Source organism: Balaenoptera physalus (genome assembly GCF_965194825.1).
Source record: "Balaenoptera physalus genome assembly, chromosome: 15".
NCBI lineage: Eukaryota > Metazoa > Chordata > Mammalia > Artiodactyla > Balaenopteridae > Balaenoptera > Balaenoptera physalus.
The window spans coordinates 82,152,562-82,174,710 of record NC_138894.1 but is presented as its reverse complement, the minus strand read 5'-3'; the positions used below and the strand labels follow the sequence as shown (position 1 = coordinate 82,174,710).

At 34.1% G+C, this 22,149-nt stretch overlaps 1 protein-coding gene across 1 annotated transcript; it reads left to right on the top strand.

The window, feature by feature from the left end:
- The first annotated feature begins 509 nt into the window (after window positions 1-509).
- On the top strand, window positions 510-19,663 carry TDRD15 (tudor domain containing 15). The gene is given in 8 exon segments (XM_082427395.1): window positions 510-3,292; window positions 3,295-4,022; window positions 4,026-4,052; window positions 4,056-4,691; window positions 4,693-5,524; window positions 5,527-6,071; window positions 6,075-6,992; window positions 6,994-19,663. Coding segments are annotated over 8 exon segments (6,240 nt in total). The 5' UTR covers window positions 510-2,208; the 3' UTR covers window positions 8,464-19,663.
- The last annotated feature ends 2,486 nt before the right edge of the window (window positions 19,664-22,149 follow it).

Genomic DNA, 22,149 nt, shown 5'->3' with positions numbered 1-22,149 from the left:
TTAGTGTATTGCTCATTGATTTTTATTCTTAAGGACTCCAGGGTCAAGTGAGTATTGTCTGGAATCTGTATAGATCAAACCATGCTGATTATCACACCAAATTAATTATCTAGGAGGAAATAAAAACGATACTCAGTACCCAGAAAACCCTAAATCGTACCTCTTTCTCTAGCTTTCCAGTGGCCTGTTTCACTTTGTGGACTTGGGTCTTAAGTCTTAGAAACGGCTTCTGTTCTGTTATTTTATCTCTGAGATAACAACATTTATACTTTGATAAGGTTTTATATTCCTGTCCTTCATGCTTCTCTTCTTTTTATCCTTTTCTTCTGGGTTTTTGCGTATTCTCTCAAAATAATCTTGTAGTCTATTTATGTTTATTTTGTGTTGGCTTTCCCCTTTGCAGTTTTGAATCTTACGTGTGTGTAGTTTTTCCTAATTTCAGTTGTTGCATCTTTTTTTTTTTTTTTTTAAATGATTTTTTTTTTTTTTTTAAGAGACTGAAGTTTATTTATTTATTTATTTATTTTTGGCTGTGTTGGGTCTTCGTTTCTGTGCAAGGGCTTTCTCCAGTTGCAGCAAGCGGGGGCCACTCTTCATCGCGGTGCGCGGGCCTCTCACTATCGCGGCCTCTCTTGTTGCGGAGCACAGGCTCCAGACGCGCAGGCTCAGTAGTTGTGGCTCACGGGCCCAGTTGCTCCGCGGCATGTGGGATCTTCCCAGACCAGGGCTCGAACCCGTGTCCCCTGCATTGGCAGGCAGATTCTCAACCACTGCGCCACCAGGGAAGCCCTCTTTTTTTTTTTTTAATAAATTTATTTATTTATTTTTGCTGCGTTGGGTCTTCGTTTCTGTGCGAGGGCTTTCTCTAGTTGCAGCGAGCGGGGGCCACTCTTCATCGCGGTGCACGGGCCTCTCACTATCGCGGCCTCTGTTGTTGCAGAGCACAGGCTCCAGACGCACAGGTTCAGTAGTTGTGGCTCGCGGGCCCAGTTGCTCCACGGCATGTGGGATCTTCCCAGACCAGGGCTCGAACCCGTGTCCCCTGCATTGGCAGGCAGATTCTCAACCACTGCACCACCAGGGAAGCCCAGTTGTTGCATCTTAATGACTACTTAGTCATATAAAAATGCATTATTCTCTTTTGGGCTTTTTAAAAACAGGAATCTGACTTTTGAAAAACAATTTTTTTTGCTGTTTCCTTCAATATATTTATTCCTGAGGGGAGCATTTCCTTGGTTTCTTTTAAGTGGTTCCCTCATTTGTTTAGCTCTAGTACTTTCTCTCTCTCATCCTCATAGAAAGAAATTGTCAACTATTAACTCAGAGTCAAGAGGGAGTTGGGCTGTGTCCTGTCACTGTAGATGTTGGTTCTTACCTGAATTTGGGGGCTATTTTATACTTCTTGAATATTTGCATTACAGTTTTTAGAATCCCAGCAATCTAGAGAAAATTAGCTGGAGCCATAGTTATTGTAGAGAGCTTTGCCTCTGTGCTAAAGATTTCTTTTCCTCTCTCCCTCTCTCCACACTTTTTGTGGGTACCCGTGTCAGTGACAAGGCCTGGATGTACTTAACCTGCCTCAGGGTCTTTCCATGCCTGTCTTTCCTTACTGGTGTCCCGGACTCAGCCAGTTTCCCTCAGAGAAGAATCCTGGAGTTGTATAATGATGCTGATAGGATCCCACATATTGCTAATTGACACAGAGTGGGGAGTGTGAACAGTGTGTCCCCTGTTGGTTCACCATCCACCCTTGCTTCTAGCACTCACCCCTTGAATTATGGGTTGTTGGAAGAGGTCTGAATGAGGGAAAGTAGTTTTCTTACAGGAGGGGGAGGAGTTTTCCAGTAGTTTTTATTTGGCTTCCTTTTATTATACCATATCAGTCCAATATCTAGTAGAAATTTGTTAGTCTCTGAAAAATATTGCTTTTTTTCTGTTTTCCAGTGATTATATATATTCTATTATGTTCTCTTGGTTGTTTCAATGGAATTTTTTGAACGTGTGGAAGGCAGTGAACTGTTAAACGCATTTTGTTTCTCTTCATCTTGTCCAGTGTATATAAGTTTTGCCAACATGTTCAGTTTGGTAAATGCAGGCATAGAATTGTTTTTGAGATTTGTGTTTGCATACATATAAGGCTAATTTCATTTAATTTTGACAGCTGTCTGTCCAGAAGCTAATAGGTACTTATTATTTGCTTTTTAGAAAATGGATTCTACATCTCTGTTACCAACATTTTTAGATGTGGATCTGACAGTATCACACATAGAATGTTTTCCCAAGGACGTTCTGGTGAAATTTCAAGGCAGAAATAATAGTGAATGTGAGTTTGACTACCACATATTGCAGAGGGAAATACAGCATATTCCAAAAGTAAAAAATAATGTGGCCATTGATGAATTTTGTTTGGTAGAAGAAAGAATATCAGGAGAATGGCAGAGAGGAAGAGTTGTGGAAAAGAAAAATGATCTGTATACTGTGCTCCTTATAGATCGCGGAGAAGAACTGAGAGTTGACAGTACGCAGGTTGCTTCAGCCTGTGGCAACTTATTTGATCTACCACCACGGGTAATGTTTGGCATTTTTGCCAACATATTACCAACTGGGGAAAAATGGTCTTCTAAGGCTTTGAATTACTTCAAGTCATCGATAGAACTACAAGTGAAAGGTTGTGTGCAAGCTGTTTTGCCTCTTCAGATGATGATACTTGAAGTGCCAAAAATTATATCCCAGGTTCTTGAATTACAATTAGGGAGACTTATTGGTGGAGATTCATTTTGTCTTATTGTGGAAATGGTAAAAGAATTCCCCAAACAAATGCCAGATTCATTACAACATAAAAGACCTGAATTATCATTAAGTAATAATGATACTTTACTTGATATTCAACATGTTCTGGATAATTTGCAACCATCTTTGTCAGTAGGCGGTATTGAAAGTGTAAAAGTATCATCTGCCGTGAGCCCAAGTAAATTTTATTGCCAACTAATTAAATGGATTCCAGAGTTAGAAAACTTGACAGTGTGTTTGACTTTGCATTATGATATTGTCAGTCAAGAAGGTAGTCCCGCATGTGATAATTTTGGAGTACTTTGTGTTGCCAAAAGGAGAAATGGACAGTGGCATAGAGGAATTCTTCAGCAGCTTTTGCCTAATAATCAAGTGAAAATTTGGTTTATGGATTATGGCAGTAGTGAGACTATACCCTCAATTCACGTAGAGAAACTTAAACAGGATTTTATTTTAGAACCATTATTTTCATTTCCATGTTCTCGGACATATTTACACAGTCCAGAGATGCAAGAAAATTTCAACTAAGTGTATTTAAACAAGCCTTGTTAGGACAAATAGTATATGCATACCTTGATTGGTTCAGTAAGGATGAGCATTTGTATTATGTAACACTACAAACTCAAGAGTCTACAATTACTCCTAAGTGTCTGCTAAAGACCGTAGGCACACAAGTACTTTGTCCAGTGTCTGATTCAAAAATCTCTAATATGTTGAGGGAGACTAGTGCCTCAGATGTAAACGGCTTTGCAGTTGAGAGTTCTATTGCAAATACTGAATGGTCGATAGATTCTCTAAATAAAAAAGACACTTTGAAAGTAGATTTTCCTATTAAAACTGTAGAAATGGAGATAGAAGCTGTCTACATAGCTTTTGTAGCATATGTATTAAACCCATCAGATTTCTGGGTACGTACTAATGAACATCAGAATGAATTTCAAGATATAATGAAAAATATAAACAAATTTTATGATTTGTGTGAAAATGATGAACTGATTCTAAGAAATCCAGGACCTGGATTATTTTGTTGTGCTAGATACAGCAAGGACAGACGTTTTTATAGAGCTGTCATTACTGAAATTAATGGTTATAAAATTAATGGTTATTTTTTGGATTACGGAAATACTGATTCCATACCATTTTTTGATGTAAAAATTTTGCTTCCAGAGTTTTGTGAGTTGCCTGCCTTAGCCGTGTGCTGTTCACTTGCATATATATTTCCCGTTGAAGATTAATGGGTGAAGGCAGCAGTTGATTATTTTTAAAAAATTGTCTTGAACAAAGCAATTTTGCTTCAAGTTATAGCAAAAAAAGATGAGAAGTATACTGTAAATATTCAGAATATTGAAGCTTCAGAAAATATTGATGTTGTCTCTCTTATGTTACAAGCTGGATATGCAGAATATTGGGAAGTAGAACCAGAATGTTGTCCAAAATCTGTAAGTGAATATTCAGTGTTAAATTTAAAATCTAAAAACAAAGTAAATACTAAGAAAGTCATATCTGCCCTTCTTGAAGGACCTAAACCTAAAAAGTACCATTCAGATAAGCTAAAAGGAAGTAACTTTTCTTTGTTAAAGTCCCCAGCTGTTAACTTCCTAGATTTAAAAAACCCTTTCACCTTGTCTGTGAGACATGAGCCACCATGGCCTTATAAAGAATGTGTGTTTAAACCAGGAACAGTCCTTGAAGTTAAGTGTTCTTATTATTATGGCCCAGGTGACTTCTCATGCCAGCTGCAATGTAAGTTAGAAGACTTAAACTTACTAATGGAACAACTTAAGGATTATTACAGTGTTCATTCTGATCCTTATCAGATTGGGCAGATTGCTTGTGTTGCTAAGTATTATTCTAAAGATGGGAAGTGGTATAGAGCTGCTATTTTGACTCAAGTATCAAAAAAAAGAATTTGATGTGGTACTTGTTGATTATGGTTACCAGGAAAGAGTTTTAATTAAAGATCTTTGTGCTATTAAACCATGTTTCCTTTTTTTAGAAGGTCAGGCCTTCAGATGTAGTCTTAACCATTTAGTTGAACCCATTAGTTGTAAAGTATTCAATTGGACGAGAGAAGCATGCAGAGACCTTGGGAATTTTATTTCTTCATTTAAAGGGTTATTGACTTGTGTCATCTATGCCTTAGTTCTTATATATCCAAACTGTTTATGTAATTTGGTGGGTTTACAATCTCCATTTGGTAGTGCAAGAGAATTTCTTAATAATCATGGCTCTGCACAGTATAGTACAGTATCAAAGCCATTTCCATCTTCAGTTAGTCTTTACAGTTATTCTTCCTTCAATATAAAAATTGGAAGTGAGGAAGAAATATATATATCTCACATATATAGTCCCCAAAAGTTTTATTGCCAACTTAGTAGAAATAATAAAGACCTAGAGATGATAGAAACAAAAATCACAGAGATTAGTAACCTCAATCAGTGCCGCAAATCTGATTTTAGTAAAATGAGATTGTGCATATCTAAGTATGTAGAGGATGGTCTCTCTTATAGAGCTTCAGCGATGCCGACAGGTTCATTATCTGACTTCCTGGTATATTTTGTGGACTTTGGAAATAAGCAATTAGTAGAAGAAAGTATGTTGAGGGATGTTTCAGATGAGTTTCCAGAGTTGCTGTTTACACCTATGCAAGCTATTAAATGTTTTTTGTCAGATCTTAGAGATGTAGATATTCCAGAAGAAATCAATAGCTCGTTTGAAGATAATTTTTTGGGAAAACATTAAGGGCAATAATATTGTCCAAGCAGCCAGATGACCAGCTGGGTGTAGACTTATATGATGGATATCAACATATAAATCAGAAAATTAAAATGTTGATTCATGCTTATGGAGAAAAACATTGTGACCAAGCACAATGTGTGGAAAAGCGTCCTAAAACAAATAAGAAACTTGCTGTTTCCTTGAAAGGCAAAATAGAAAACAATTATCACCATAGTACAATAAGTAAAACTAGTCTAATAACGTATTCTGAAAGCAAAGTAGATCAGTTAATGAATCCCAAAGGTATATATGGCAGGCTTTTGAAACCATCAGTTTGTTATAAAGTTGAACCTGTGTCAAAAAACAAGGTGAAGAAGTCTTTGAATGATGGACTTAAAAATAAAGGTGTAAAAATTGCCCCTGGGTCTGCACATATTATTGATGAAAGTGATGTGGACCAGAAATCAGTAAGGGTTGTATCACAGTCTTTTATCAGAGAATTAAATCAGGCAGTCTCACAAAACACGTATAATCATGCTAGACCACAGATTAAAGACCTTCATTAACCTAAAATTTACTTGAATGCCGAAGTTAAAGGATATGTTTTTAATATAAGTAATCGAGCAAGTTTCCATATTCAGCTTGCCGAGACTGAAAATGTAATCATGAGCCTAGCGGATGGTCTAAATGCAAGAAGAGCCAATATAGTGAAAGAGAGAAAATCAGTCAAACCTGTGGTGGGAGATCTTGTAGTTGCAGAATACTCTGGTGACAATGCCATTTACAGAGCAGTTATTAAGAAAACTTTGCCAGGAAATTCTTTTGAAGTGGAATTTATTGACTATGGTAACACTACAGTAGTAAACACATCAAAAATTTATGAAATTAAGAAGGAATTCTTAGCTATTCCTCAGCTAGGAGTTCATTCTTTCCTTAGTGGAGTAAAGTGGAATGAGCCTGATGAAATATGGTACAGCAAAACTGTTTTTTATTTTGCTTCAAGAGTAAGTAATAAAACAGCTTCTTGTGAGCTTTTGAAAAAGCATGAACAGAAATGGGAAGTAAATATAATTTGTGATGAAAAATGTGTCATTAATGAACTACTGAAATGGACAGCATGTTCAAAACTACAGAAAACAGTGTTGCAAATGCCTAAGGTTGTCTCTCAAAAGTTGAGCCCTATTGATAAAGAAATGAAGGAAGGACTATCAAATGAGTATGAAGGTTCTATGATCCTTCAACCATCCTACCAACAGCTGGTTAATATTCCTTTTGAAGAGTTAAAACCTGGACAACTTGAAAAGGCTGAAATACTTTATGTTGCAAAATGTGGGATTTCTTATGTGAAGTTATCTAAAAATAAAAAGATTTTATCAGATTTAACAGTATTAATTACTAAAGAAGTAAAAAAACCCTCTTTTTTATCAATGGAAAATATTGAAAAAGGCTTAGAATGCTTGGTAAAATCTAAAAAAAACTTTGTAGTGGTATCGATCAAAAGTAGAAAAAAAGTGTGTTGATGAGAAAGTGCTTGTTTTTTTAGTAGATCATGGTAGGTATGAAATAGTGCCCTTATGTAATACCAAGGTGCTTACTAATGAAATCAGAAATATTCCAAGACAAGCTGTGCCTTGTAAATGGATTTGGTTTGAAAATTTTAGGAACATGCCATTTGAGTCCATTGTGTGCTTAGTTGCTCATTTGGAAATAAACATCCTTTTTCTGAAATATTTAGACTCTGCCTGGGAAGTAGAAATTTTGATAGATGGCCTGTTACTTCTGGAATATTTAAATTTAAATACAGTTCATGTTGAAGAAAACAAATTTAGATCTTCAGAAGTTATTTTCAGCGTTGAATCTAAGATTCCTGTATCATCATGTACAATAAGATCATTTACTTGGGCAGAACTCCAAAATGGTAGGCAATATTCTGGTATTGCCACTGCTGTTTCTGATCCATCAGACTTCTGTGTTCAGTTAGAAGATTTCTTTGACACAATGAAATCTCTCTTTATGTTGCTTTCTGATCTCCCAGAAGACTTAGAAACAGTGCCTCAGGAGCACGTAATTCCAGGTTCTAGTTGTTTGTTCAAATATGAATTGGAAGATCAGTGGAATAGGGTAGAAATTTTTAAAGTCTCTGATCAGTCTTTACTTTTTGTATTGATTGACTATGGATTTTCTGTTTACATACCTTATTCAGATATAAAAAATCTTAAAGTTGTTCCTGAGGAACTTCTGAATTTGCCAAGGCTAAGTTATCCTTGCATCTTATATGGTATCTTACCTGCTAAAGGGAAACATTGGAATGAAGAAGCCAGAAGTTTTTTTCAAGATTTCCTGAGTAAACCAGGCTTAGTTTTTCAGTTTAGGGAATACAGTTTTGAAACAAAACTGAAGGTAGATATCATTCATGAGAAAAATAATTTGGCAGATATGTTAGTTGCCTCTGGTCTTGCAATTTATTCTAAAGATTCAGATCATCTCAATGCACTTACTGCTACTGGATCTACTAAAATCCAATATAAATCAAAGAGTAAGCCTGTTTGCCAATTTTTAGATCAAAGTTATTACAAAAGAGAAAGTATGAATTGTATGTGCACTGAGAAGCAAAAGCTGAAAAGGCAGAAAACTATAAAGAGGAAAGATGTCTGTAAGAACCTCTTAAAGAAAAGCCATATTAGTAAAAGATTACATTCTAGAAATTTAACACTGAGGAAGAAGGTTGGTAGTGGAAAACATAATCCCCGAAATACCACTGCATTTGATACATGTGCAGCAGCTTCGTTTTGGGAACTACCTAATGGTTTGAATGATAACACCAATTGCATTGAAAACATTTCTGAAAAACTACCAAGTGGAGTACAGGAAACTAATACAATAGACTTGAGAACAGCAGAAAAAGCATTGCATGTTAATAAAAAAATTATATCAGAACATTTGAAAGGTAAGTAGCCATTTTTAAAAAAAGATTTTCTGTAGCTTTTGTAGATTTTTGATTCTTTAAAAGTTTGTTATTTACTAAAATTATTCAAGTTGAAAATATTCTGCAAGATTTTACTAAAAATTTTGAATAAATGGATAACTAGAAGTGATCACTTGAATTATAAAATGATGCTTCGCTATTTTTACCTCTTTTGAATGGTGACCTTTGAGAATGTAATGAAAGTAGAGGGTTTGAACCACATATGCGTGCACACATGCATGACATTTTACAAATTTCAGGGGTTTCACAAAACTCCTGAAGGTCCATAGATCTCAGGTTGATCTTGCTACTATTAGAGAGCTTCCTGGGCTCATTTTGAAGAATCAATTTTCTATTATGTTTCTTATCAGATTAAATACATCTTCAGGTTTTTTGAGTGTGATTCTCAGCATAATGATAATGCAGTTAAACTTACAGAATAAGCTGACTCCAGCATATTTCATCTGAAAATTTTTAGACATCAAATTGATTCTAAAATACTGTTAAAATTTTAATATTTTACATGCTAGAGTATTGTCGATTTGGCTTATGCACATTGTATTTCATTTTCTGTATGGATTAGTTAGGATTTTGTAGGCTATAAAGAATGTTCTCTGCTTAATGAATGTTTGTTCTGCCTGTAAATTGGTATATTATTCCATATTATAATTAGTATCATAGCCGGTTACATTCTGTGAATGAATGGAGGTGTCTTGTTTTTATTGATGTATTTTAGAAAGAGGATTTCATTTGAATTCATATTAGATGTTTTATAGTGAATTGATCAATGCTTTAAAATTGGCCCTTTTTTCTTATTTTTGAATCACTCTTTTATCATAGTGGCAGTTGTGGTAGAGTGCTTATTCACTGTGTTCCAGGTACTGTGTGGTGATTTGTGTGTATTAGCTCATTTAAAGCTTACCACAATTCTATAAAGTAGGTTGATATTAAGGTTTAAAATGTAGTCTAATAACTAGTATCCTACTTCTTTGCCTGAATTCAAAACCACTTTACAGAGAGATAAGGAGAAAGACAATTGATGAGCAACATACCACATATATTAAAAAAAAAAAAAATTGATGAATGTGGCTTATATCCATGGGCAAATGGGTTTACCAATATTGAATCAATAAACTAGACTTACCCACATAGGCACAGAGGAGAGTTTCTCCATATGGGGGCTTACCCATGTAAACCTTACAGCTTGAGGTAGTTATCTCTATAAAGGGAGAGAGGGAGGAGGAAGAGGCTAATCCAACATAGATCTTTCTCATTGTAAATGGACCAGTCAGATTGCCTCTACTACTTGTGTATAAGGGAGGAAAGAGACCAGAGAATTGTTATGCTAGGAGTGTCCCTCAATCATGAATACTTCCACATGGAAGGAAGATCGGGAATGGGAAGAAGTACCCCTCTCCCCCAAAGTTATTACCACTATTTTATGGATAAGGCTCAGGGAAATTAAGTAAATTTCCTGTGCATATAAAGCTGGTAAGTAAGGAACTGAAAATTTAAACTCAGATTTCTCCAACTCCAAAGTCTACTTTTATTCATTATTTATACTTAAAAAATACAGTTTATTTGAGGAAGAGTTTTTCTATAAAACTCTTGATGATCAGTCCATACATTTTGGCACTTACATATCTTTTATTGTTCCTTTACCTGTGTATGTTTCTGCCTTCTTTGTTTTTCCTATCAAATTCTTTAAGATCCCACTTTTGGTCCCCATTCTATCTCACTTCCTGCATTCCTTAGTACACAGTGAATCAAAAAGTGAATTAAAGTGTGAAAGTAGCAGTTATAAAAGGAGTCAGAGAATCAAACAAATTATACTTCTTAAAACATTTGAAGTCCCATTTAAGGAAAAATCATAACTTCAGTGAGACAAATAAAAGAAATATGGTTTTACGGACTAAGAATAGACTGATAAATTTGCTATAGTTATAGTTTTAAAACAAAACAAAATAAGAAAACAACATACACTGATTTATTTGCCTTGAGTATCATCCGAGCTCCTTCCACCTGTATTACTTGTCCAAGGGCAGTAGTAACCACTGCTGTTTGCTGCTGTTATTGCCTGCGGGCTCTCTGAGTCTAGAGGAAAATGGTTTTAGTAGTTCTTGTTTGAAGATAATCAATAAATATTATACTTGAGAAACTCTCTCGCCTATTAAAAATGTTACCAGAGGGGCTCTAACAGCAGTGGTTTTCAACCTAGGCTTTGCATTGGCATTAAGAAAGGACGTTTTTTAAAACTGATGCCTGGGTCTCACTTTTAGAGATTGTTTTAATTGGTCAGGCTATGGCCTTGCCATTAGGATTTTAAAGCTCCGCAGGTGATTCTAGTGTAGAGCCACTTACTAATACTTACTGTTCTAGAAAGTATTATGGATAACTTCCTGAATTATTTTGTGAGTGAAAATAGTAATTCTGGATTTTATGTGGGGAAACTTTTAGAATCTGTCCCTTTCTGTATTTGGAATCCAGACTATACATGATGAGTCACAGTGATCCTCTGCTAAACTTAATTCAGAGTAAAAGACGTTGTGTTAGAAATGGCCTAGCAGCATTATTTTAGTTATAGAAGTTGCTGCCTCTTATATTTAGAAAATTGGCTTAAATTTCTCATAGATTTAGCCTACTATATCAGTATTTAAATATTCAAGGTCATTTTTTTTAACATCTTTATTGGAGTATAATTGCTTTTACAGTGGTGTGTTTCTGCTTTATACCAAAGTGAATCAGCTATACATATACATATATCCCCATATCTCCTTCCTCTTGCGTCTTCCTCCCATCCTCCCTATCCCACCCCGCTAGGCGGTCACAAAGCACCGAGCTGATCTCCCTGTGCTATGCAGCTGCTTCCCACTAGCTAGCTATTTTACATTTGGTAGTGTGTATATGTCCATGCCACTCTCTCACTTCGTCCCAGCTTCCCCTTCCCCTTCCCCTGTCCTCAAGTCCATTCTCTACGTCTGCGTCTTTATTCCTGTCCTGCTCCTAGGTTCATCAGAACTTTTTTTTTTTTTTAGATTCCATTTATATGTGTTAGCGTACAGTATTTGTTTTTCTCTTTCTGACTTCACTCTGTACGACAGACTCTAGGTCCATCCACCTCACTACAAATAACTCAATTTCATTTATTTTTATGGCTCAGTAATATTCCATTGTATAGATATGCCACATCTTCTTTATCCATTCATCTGTCGATGGACACTTAGGTTGCTTCCATGTCCTGGCTATTGTAAATAGAGCTGCAGTGAACATTGTGGTACATGACTCTTTCTGAATTATGGTTTTTTCAGGGTATATGCCCAGTAGTGAGATTGCTGGGTCATATGGTGATTCTATTTTTAGTTTTTTAAGGAACCTCCATACTGTTCTCATAGTGGCTGTATTAATTTACATTCCCACCAACAGTGCAAGAGGGTTCCCTTTTCTCCACACCCTCTCCAGCATTTATTGTTTGTAGATTTTTTGATGATGGCCAGTCTGACTGATGTGAGGTGATACCTCATTGTAGTTTTGATTTGCATTTCTCTAATGATTAATGATGTTGAGTATCCTTTCATGTGTTTGTTGACAATCTGTATATCTTCTTTGGAGAACTGTCTATTTAGGTCTTCTGCCCATTTTTGGATTGGGTTGTTTGTTTTTTTGATATTGAGCTGCATGAGCTGCTTGTAAATTTTGGAGATTAATCCTTTGTCAGTTGCTTCATTTGCAAATATTTTCTCCCATTCTGAGGGTTGTCTTTTCGTCAAGGTAATTGTTTTTATTTATGGACTATTTTCTCCAAAATAAAAGTTACTAGGCTTTTTCCAGGATGTTTTTGCAGGGTTTTTTGTTTTTGTTTTATTGTTGTGGTTGGTTGGTTACTTGCTTATTTATTCTTGTCTGGAATTCCTGAGTAGCTCATCAGGGGAACTAGAGACTGTAACAACCCTTTAAAAAAGCAAAAAATATCTAGTTACTCTTTGGTTATGAGGTAGTGCTTGGTATTTATGTGCTACCTTTTTTTTTTTTTTCCTTTTCAAAAAAAATTTTATTGAAATATAGTTGATTTGCAATCTAGTGTTTCAGGTATACAGCAAAGTGATTCACTTATGCATATACATGTATCTGTTCTTCACATTCTTTTCCCATTTAAGTTATTACAGAATGTTGAGCAGACTTCCCTGTGCTATACAGTAGGTCCTTGTTGGATATAGCAGTGTGTCCATGTCAATCCCAAACTCCCAGTCTATCTCTCCTCCCCACCTTCCCCCCTGGTAACCATAAGTTTGTTCTCCAAGTCTGTTAGTCTGTTTCTATTTTGTAAATAAGTTCATTTGTATCGGTGTTTGTAGATTCTGCATATAAGCAATATTATATTTATCTTTCTCTGACTTCACTTAGTATGATAATCTTCAGGTCCATCCATGTTGCTGCAAATGGCATTATTTCAGTCTTTTTAATGGCTGAGTAATATTCCATTGTATACATGACTACATCTTCTTTATCCATTTATCTGGACGTTTAGGTTGCTTCCATGTCTTGGCTATTGTAAACAGCACTGCAGTGAACATTGGGGTGCATGTATCCTTTTGAACCATGTTTTTCTCCAGATATATGCCCAGGAGTGGGATTGCTGGATCATATGGGAGCTCTGTTTTTAGTTTTTTAAGGAACCTCCATACTGGTCTCCATAGTGGCTGTACCAATTTACATTCTCACCAACAGTCTAGGAGGGTTCTCTTTCCTGCACACTCTATCCAGCATTTATTGTTTGTAGATTTTTTTGATTATGGCCATTCTAACTGGTGTGAGGTGATATCTCGTAGTTTTGATTCACATTTCTCTAATAATTAGTGATGTTGAGTATCTTTTCATGTGCCTCTTGGCCATCTGTATGTCTTCTTTGGAGAAATGTCTATTTAGGTCTCCTGCCTAGTTTTTGATTAGGTTGTTTTTTTTGTTTTTTGTTTTTTTTTTTGGATATTGAGCCACATGAGCCACATGAGCTGTTTGTAAATTTTGGAGACTAATCCCTTGTCGGTCACTGGTTTGCATTTTCTCCCATTCTGTGGGTGTCTTTTCATTCTGTTTGTGGTGTTCTTTGATGTACAGAAGCTTTTGAGTTTAATTAGGTCCCATTTGTTTTATTCTTGTTTCTATTTCCATTACTCTAGGAGACGGCTTGAAAAAGATATTGCTGTCACGTCAGAGAGTATTCTGCCTGTGTTTGTTTTCCTCAGAGTTTTATGGTATCTGGTCTTACACTTAGGTCTCTAATCCATTTTGAGTTTATTTTTGTGTGTGGTATTAAAGAATGTTCTAATTTCATTCTTTACATGTAGCTGTCCAGTTTTCCCAGCACCATTTATTGAAGAGACTGTCTTTCCTCCATTTTATAGTCTTGCTTCCTTTGTTATAAATTAATTAGCCATAGGTGTGTGAGTTTATTTCTGGGTTTTCTGTCTTGTTCCAGTGATCTTTATGTCTGTTTTTGTGCCAGTACAATACTGTTTTGATGACTGTAGCTTTGTAGTATAGTCTGAAGTTGGGGAGCCTGATTCCTCCAGCTCTGTTTTTCTTTCTCAAAATTGCTTTGGTTATTTGGGGTCTTTTGTGTCTCCATACAAATGTTAAGATTTTCTTGTTCTAGTTCTGTGAAAACTGCCATTGGTGATTTGATAGGGATTGCATTGAATCTGTAGATTGCCTTGGGTCATATAGTCATTTTGACAATATTGATTCTTCCAATCCAAGAACATGGTATATCTTTCCATCTGTTTGTGTCATCTTAAATTTCTTTCATCAGCATGTTATAGTTTTTGGAGTTCAGGTCTTTTGTGTCGTTAGGTAGGTTTATTCCTAGGTATTTTGTTGTTTTTGATGTGATGGTAAATGGAATTGTTTCTTTAATTTCTTTCTGATCTGTTGTTGTTAGTGTATAGAAATGCAGCAGATTTCTGTATATTAATTTTGTATCCTGCAACTTCACTGAATTCATTGATGAGTTCTAGTAGTGTTCTGGTAGCATCTTTAGGAGTTTCTATGTATAGTATCATGTCATTTGCAAACATTGACAGTTTTACTTCTTCTTTTCCAATTTGGATTCCTTTTATTTCTTTTTCTTCTCTGATTGCCGTGGCTAGGACTTCCAAAACTATGTTGAATAAAAGTGGCGAGAGTAGACATTCTTGTCTTGTCTCTGATCTTAGAGGAAATGCTTTCAACTTTTCACTGTTGAGTATACCTTCTACAGTTTTTTATTTAACTGGAAGACATCTTTGAAATATATCTGGAATGGCAACTCAGTTTTAGAGAAGAGTTTTGTTTCACATTTTACATTTGAGATCGTATCTAGACATCCAAAGGGGGGGAGTGGCTGACAAGTATGTCAGAGTGAATTTTGAAAATACTCCACTAGTAAGTGGTACATATTCATAAATCAGTTGCATTAGATCTAGCATGGTGATGAAAAGTATGGGCATTGAGAGCCCTACTTCCTGAGTTTGTATTCCTGCTTCATCCCTTATTAAGTGAAAATGTAGCTAAGCTCTTTAACTGATATGTTGCTCAGTTTCTTCATCTGTAAAATGGAGATCATCATAATAACTACTCCATTGTCTGGTGGAGGATTAAATAAAACACATAAAGCATTTTCACTAGTATCTGGTACATAGTAAATGCTTACTGTTAGAAATGCCAATAATCATCATAATAGAGCTAGTATACTTGTTTTGAAAATATTTTGTGAAATAGTAATTTCAAAAAATTCTGATGCTCTGTAAGAAATATTTAGGACTGTATACATACATGTGCATACCATACTTGCAGTGTAATAGGTAGACTAATGGTTAGATTTGTTTTGAAGGTAGGATTTGTGATTAACAGATAATTATTGTTCTAAGTAAAGACTAGAATAGGCTACATGTATTTGTTTCACAGTGATTATAATTGTACAGATATTGTTCTAAGTAAAGACTAGAATAGGCTACATGTATTTGTTTCATAGTGATTATAATCGTTTAAGCAAAGCTATTTTAAGTTGTTATATGTATAATTATACGTATATGTTTTTATATATGTATAACTGGTTTATGCTGTAATTCTTACCTTTACTTTTTATATTGGCACTTTTAGGAATTGTTAAGTAAAAATTCTGTTTATGGTAGGAATTTTCAAAATCTTGAGTAACTATTAGCAAAACCCATAATGCTTTGAAAATTGTATTACAATATACTCATTTTTTGCTTGCTGTTTCCGTAGAGGGAGAGGAAAGTTCAGATTGTTTGTTTATGCATCAATTTGGCAGCAAATGATACATAGGATACAGAGTAATTACTGTCTTTATATGCTCCAGATATATTATAAAAGTGGTAAGCATAGAACAATTTATAATATTAAAGCGTGTTAAAAGAATCTAGGTTGTTCAGATTGTTTTCTCAGGAGACAGTGATTAGAATGTTATAGACAGTTTTTGTCACCAAGGATTGTGATTTGATTTCAAAAATGCTAAGGAAATGTGGTTCACCCCTAAAGTATCTTAAAAACATTTTTTTTGATAAATAATTCTTTACGTGTGCTTTCACAGTCATTAGACAACATCATTTTAACATTACCTTCAATATTTTTCAGTTGTCTTTTTTGACGAAAACCTTTATTTCAGTTGCTACTTTGTAGCGTCCTAATTGCAATCATGGGTAATATGTAGAGTTAATGTTGTATAACCATATTCCCTGGGAAATATAGGTGCTTACAGGACTGATATTTATCAAAAGGGTAAAGAAGAGAGGTCAGAATTAATCCCATCCTTCCATCTTTTTAGCTCATACTGTGGTATTTTTTCTTTTATTTTATATCTATTTTTAATTTGGTTTTATGTTTTTGGTTTATTACTTGTGGATATTTGTGACATTAAAGAACATCCCTATTTAGTGGTGGGGGGATAGATATTGTCAGAGCATTTACCTGTGAATTGGAATTTATTTTGCAAGTAAATGTTTATAGAGCAAATTCAATGTTGTTTTGGTGCAAAGATAGAACCTTAAAATTATACAAGTGTGCTTAAGAGTCAGTGTAAGTCAAATAGTTTTGAAAAACTAGAGATCTAGTGATTTAAAGAATTTTGGGGAAAACGTAAATTTCCGAAGCTGGCTAGGGACAATAAAGTTTATCATTTGTACACGTATATTGAGTGTTGAATGTGTGTTGATGTTATTTTTTGAGGCTAGGAAATAATTTCCAGAAATACTGTTTATGAATATATTTGAGTTTAAATCTGGTGTCCTGAAAGTTAAAGTTTATTCAAGGCAGGCAGACATTATGTATATATTTTTTACATTACGAGTTAATATCTAGTCTGTGATTATTTTAGAACAGAGAGTTTAACATTTACTCATTGTAATCTAATTTCTTTGAATACTTTTGTGTCACCTTTCCCAAAACCTTACCAGATCTTGAAGGTTGTTTTCTACAGTGTAGAAAAATGCTTCAATTGGAAAAATAGTTGACCCTACATAACTTCTATGGCTGTATCACTGGGTTGCTTTTGTTGTTGTTGTTGTTGTTGTTTTGGTACCATAAGATATACCAAAGTTAATGACTTGGTTACTTTAAAAAATGGAATTTGGATGCCAAAGTAAGATGAAGTAGGAATAATGAATGTTTTTGGTACTAATTTAATCACGAAAGGCTGCATACTCCTTTAGTTTTTTAGAGTTCTTTTAACTTTGATTATGTCCTGATGTATAATATTTTATGTTTGGTATTGACCAGAAATAGACAAACTTCACAAGTTTAGTTACAGCATTTAAATTAATAAATACTGCAGAAAATATTTTTTCAAGTCTACCTTTCACTTAATTCCTAATTGATTCTTTTTTTCTATTTGGACAGAAGCCCAATACAGAAAGTAGCTGAAGAGATGATTAAAATCAGGTTTCCTTCTTTTACGATAAATAGTGCTAAGCCATGCAGCATGGCCAAAAAAAAGATAAGTAGTGCTTAATTTAAAACTATTTTTTTTGTTTTGAAGGTACATTTTTTCCCCCTATATTAAACTATTTTATTATACAGCAACATTACAGCATGGAGGATATATAGTAATAGTATAGTTTCATTCAGAGTACTTTTGAATAAAAACAAAAGATAGCATATTTATCTTAGGATTTATATTTTCTTAGAATTAAGTTTCATGTTTTACAGCTAATAATAGTCAATATTAGAATAATGCTTTTTTTCCACTCTAAAACACTTGTATTAATTTACGTGAGTAGAATATATTATTTATAGGTGTTGGTAACAGAGTATTGGTGAAAAATTTGGGGAGCATTAGAACATTTAATGTCTTAGAGTAAAATATTCAAAGTCTATGATTATTAAATTTTACCTATTTTTATTTCTTTCTAATTTTGCTTTACTCATATACACTAGAGTGATAGTTTTCAAACTCATGTAAAAATGGCTTATAAAAATGGAAAGTTTGATTACTTATTAAAATTATGATTGTTTTTTAAGGTATTCACATCATGCGTTTTGAAGGGTACATATTGATCTGAAAAAACCCAGATCCAAAATTGTTATAAATACAAATTATTTAGCCATTTTTATTTTCCTGGCATGATCACTTTGATTCTAAATTCTTCTGTATGAGATGCTGAGTTGTTTAAATGTCAGTGTCTTGTTTTTACTTTTTCATTTGTGTGTATTAACTTTATACCTTTTTCTGATTTTAATGAGTATTGAACTCTTAATATTTTAAAAACCTTATATTATTGATGAATTTTATTTGTGTACACCCAAAGAAAATTATTTTTGTTTTGTGTATCGAATGTTTTGAGTTAAAAATTTTTCACTATAAAATAATTTGTGATACTTCCCTAAGTTAAACAGTATATGTGTGTATATGTGTTTTAACAAAGTCATGCCATGTGCGTATTGTGGTGAAAAAGTTAATTCAATTAAAAATTTTATTTACAAAGATAGTTCTTACTCAAATTAAGCACATTATAGTTTATTTCTTATGTTTAAAGCACTTTCGTCATCTTAAAATACAGGTTTGTTTTTTTTTAATATTCTTAATCCTTTTTACTTTTAAGGGGAATGCTGGATTTTTAAAAATTACAGATCTCTTTTTAAAATATTTTTGGTTTCTGCTTTGAATATAATTCTTACCTATTTTCAGAAGTCTCCAGCATTGTATTTTTTTCTCTACTTGACTTTTAGTATAATTTTTCTTAGTATGGATATCATAATATAACCTACGTATATTTAAGATTCTAATAGTTATTCCCCTTTGGCTATGATACATTAACATCTTAGTGTAATCTTTAAGTAAATTTTTAGTCATCATAAAGTGATCAGTTGCTGACTAAAGTTATTAACATAATGCTTTTGTATAGCACAACATACTTATTTCTCTATGTCCTTGAATGTAGTGATCTCTGAGTATCTTCTCATTACTAAATCATCATCATTTCATTCATCATAAAACTTTTGAAAGTCACTGTATTAGATATAGGAGAGACAAAAATAAGGCAAATTCTGGTTCTTAAGATATTTCCATTACAGTGGTAGAAACAAACTAATAAACAACTATAATAAACACTGGTATGTAGTATGCAGTAAAGATGCGTAAGAGGTGTTTTAGATCCTCAGAGGACAGTGTACCTAACTGCCTAGGATTGAGGAACCAGTTAAAAGATTTACAAAAATATAACCTGTGAGCCTTGATTCTTGAAAGATGTGGTATAGTATGCCAGGGAACTTAGGCAAATGTACAAGAAAGGAAATTATAGAAAGCATAGTACAGCCAAGTAAAGTTGACTCACTACAAACACAACTACTTTTGTTTTGACTGCCAAGGCCTGAGGGGAGGGGAGGAAGGAAGTGACTGCTGATGGGTATGGAGTTTCTCTTTGGGGTGATGAAAAACATTCTGAAGTTGATTGGTGACAGTGGTTGCACAACTCTGAATATACTAAAACCCATGGACTTGTACACTTTAAAAAGGTGAATTTTATGACAAGTGAGATCTTAAACTGCTTAAAAATTACATGTATGAAGAGTATGTATAGCTTATGAATTCAGTAAGCTATCCTTTGAAACTATTAAAAGAAGAAAAGAGAAATGTAATGAATAGTTCTGACATCTGTTACTAGGATTTCAAAATTAAATAAAATATCAAACCTCAAGGTGTTTAAAAAAAAAAAAAAGACCTAGGAAAGGGAAAAGACCATCCTTAGCCCAGAGCATTCTTTGCATGTCATGATTAGCTATTGGTGTATAATGCATTTTTAAACCTTTATTATTTTTAAATGTAGCGAAAAGAAAAGTGCACAGAACAGAATTATACAGCTGGAGGGTTTACTTCTTGTTGAACACTCATGTAACCACTACACAGTTCAAGAATAGAACATGGCCAAGGCTCTAGAAGCTCTTTCCCTCTCCTTTCCGATATTTATGCCTTCTCCAAGTGAACTACTATTTTGACTATTGTGGTATTTCCCTTCTTACTTTTTTTGTTTTAAAAAGTTTTACCACCTAATTTTGCCAACAACAGAGAGGTAGTGTTGCTTTCTTTTCTTTTAATGGTTATGTATGGAACTCATGGTATGCTTTTCTATCTGCAATTTGTTTTTTGCAGTTTTTTAAATATATGAGATTCATCCATTTCATGTATAGCTGTGGTTCATTTATTTTATTTTTTAAATTTATTTTTTAGAACAATTTTTATTGACGTATAGTTGGTTTACAATATTAGTTTCATGTGTGCAGTATAGTGATTCAGTATTTTTATAGATTATATTCTATTTAAAGTTATTTCAAAATAATGGCTATATTTCCATACTTGTATTTTATTTATTTTATACATAGTAATTTGTACCTCTTAATCCTTTACCCCTATCTTGCCCCCACTTCCCTCTCCCCACTGGTAACCACTAGTTCTCTATATCTGTGAGTCTGTTTCTGTTTTGTTATATACATTCATTTGTATCATTTTTTAGATAGTACATATATGTGATAAAGTGTTTGTCTTTCTCTGACTTATTTCACTAAGCATAATCTTCTCTAGGTCCATCCATGTTGTTGCAAGTGACAGAATATAAATCTTTTTAATGGCTGAGTAATACTCCATGGAGTATATATACCACTTTTTCTTTATTCTTCTGTTGGTGGACACTTGGGCTGCTTCCTTATCTTGGCTATTTTAAATAATGCTGCTGTGAATATTGGGGTGCATGTATCTTTTTGAATTAGTGTTTTCTTTTTCTTCAGATATATACCTAGCAGTGGAATTGCTGGATCATTTGGTAATTCTGTTTTTAGTTTTTTGGAGCACCCTCCATAGAGGTTGTGCCAATTTACATTCCCACCAGCAGTGCACTAGGGTTCCTTTTTCTCTACATCCTCACCAACATTTGTTTTTTGTAGTTGTGATGATAGCCTTTTTGACAGGTGTGGGGTGATATCTCATTGTGGTTTTGATTTGCATTTCTCTGATTAGCAATGTTGAGCATTTTTTCATGTAACTGTTGGTCGTCTGTATATCTTTGGAAAAAAATGTCTCTTCAGGTCTTCTGCCCATTTTTTAATCATGTTGTTTGTTTGTTTGTTTTTTCTTTTTTGATGTTGTGTGGGCTGTTTATTTATTTTGGGTATTAACCCCTTATTAGTCATATCATTTGCAAATATTTTCTCCCATTCTATAGGTTGTCTTTTTGTTGATGGTTTCCTTTACTGTGCAAAAGCTTTTACATTTAATTAGGTCCCATTTATTAATTTTTGCTTTTGTTTCCTTTGCTTTAGGAGTCAGATAAAAAAAAATAGTGTTACAGTTTATGTCAGAGTGTCCTGCTTACGTTCTCTTCCAGAGTTTTATGGTTTCAGTTCTTACATTTAGTTGTTTAATCAGTTTGGGTTTATTTTTGTATATGGTGTGAGAAAATGTTCTAATTTCATTCTTTTACATGTAGCTGCCCAATTTTCCCGCTTATTCAAGAGAGGCTGTCTTTTCTCCATTGTATGTTCTTGCATTCTTTGTCGTAGATTAATTGACCATAAGTGTGTTGGTTTATTTCTGAGCTCTCCATTCTGTTCCATTGATCTGTGTGTCTTGTTTTTGTGCCATTACCATGCTGTTTTGATTACTGTAGCTTTGTAGTATGTGGTTCATTCATTTTCATTTCTAAATAATATTTCATTATAAAATATTGGGATTTATTCATTCTACTTTTGATGACATTTTTCCAGTTTTCAACTATTGCTAATACTTTTTTGAAGCACTGTGTTATATCATGAACATATACGTACATTTCTGTTTGTTGTGGTCTGGGTTACATTGCTGGAATTGCTGGGTCATTGACTGTACACTAGAGTGGCTGAGAACAGAGGTGGTATGACACCACTGGATGGGTAATTCTCTTCACCTGTTTGCCGAGTATATCTTTTGTGGTGGATGCCTTATGATGAGCATGACTCACCCAGTCACATACCAGGATTCACATGGCCATTACTACTAGCCTGTCCAAATGCCTCTTATCCACATTTTCTTGTCTTCGTCTTCCAGACTTGTTTCTTCTTAGCTTTGATCAACTCACTTAGCCAGTTACTACTGTATGGAAGTATTCTATACATACATACTTAAGGTTTCTTCCATTTCCATTCGAAAAGGATGTAGACTC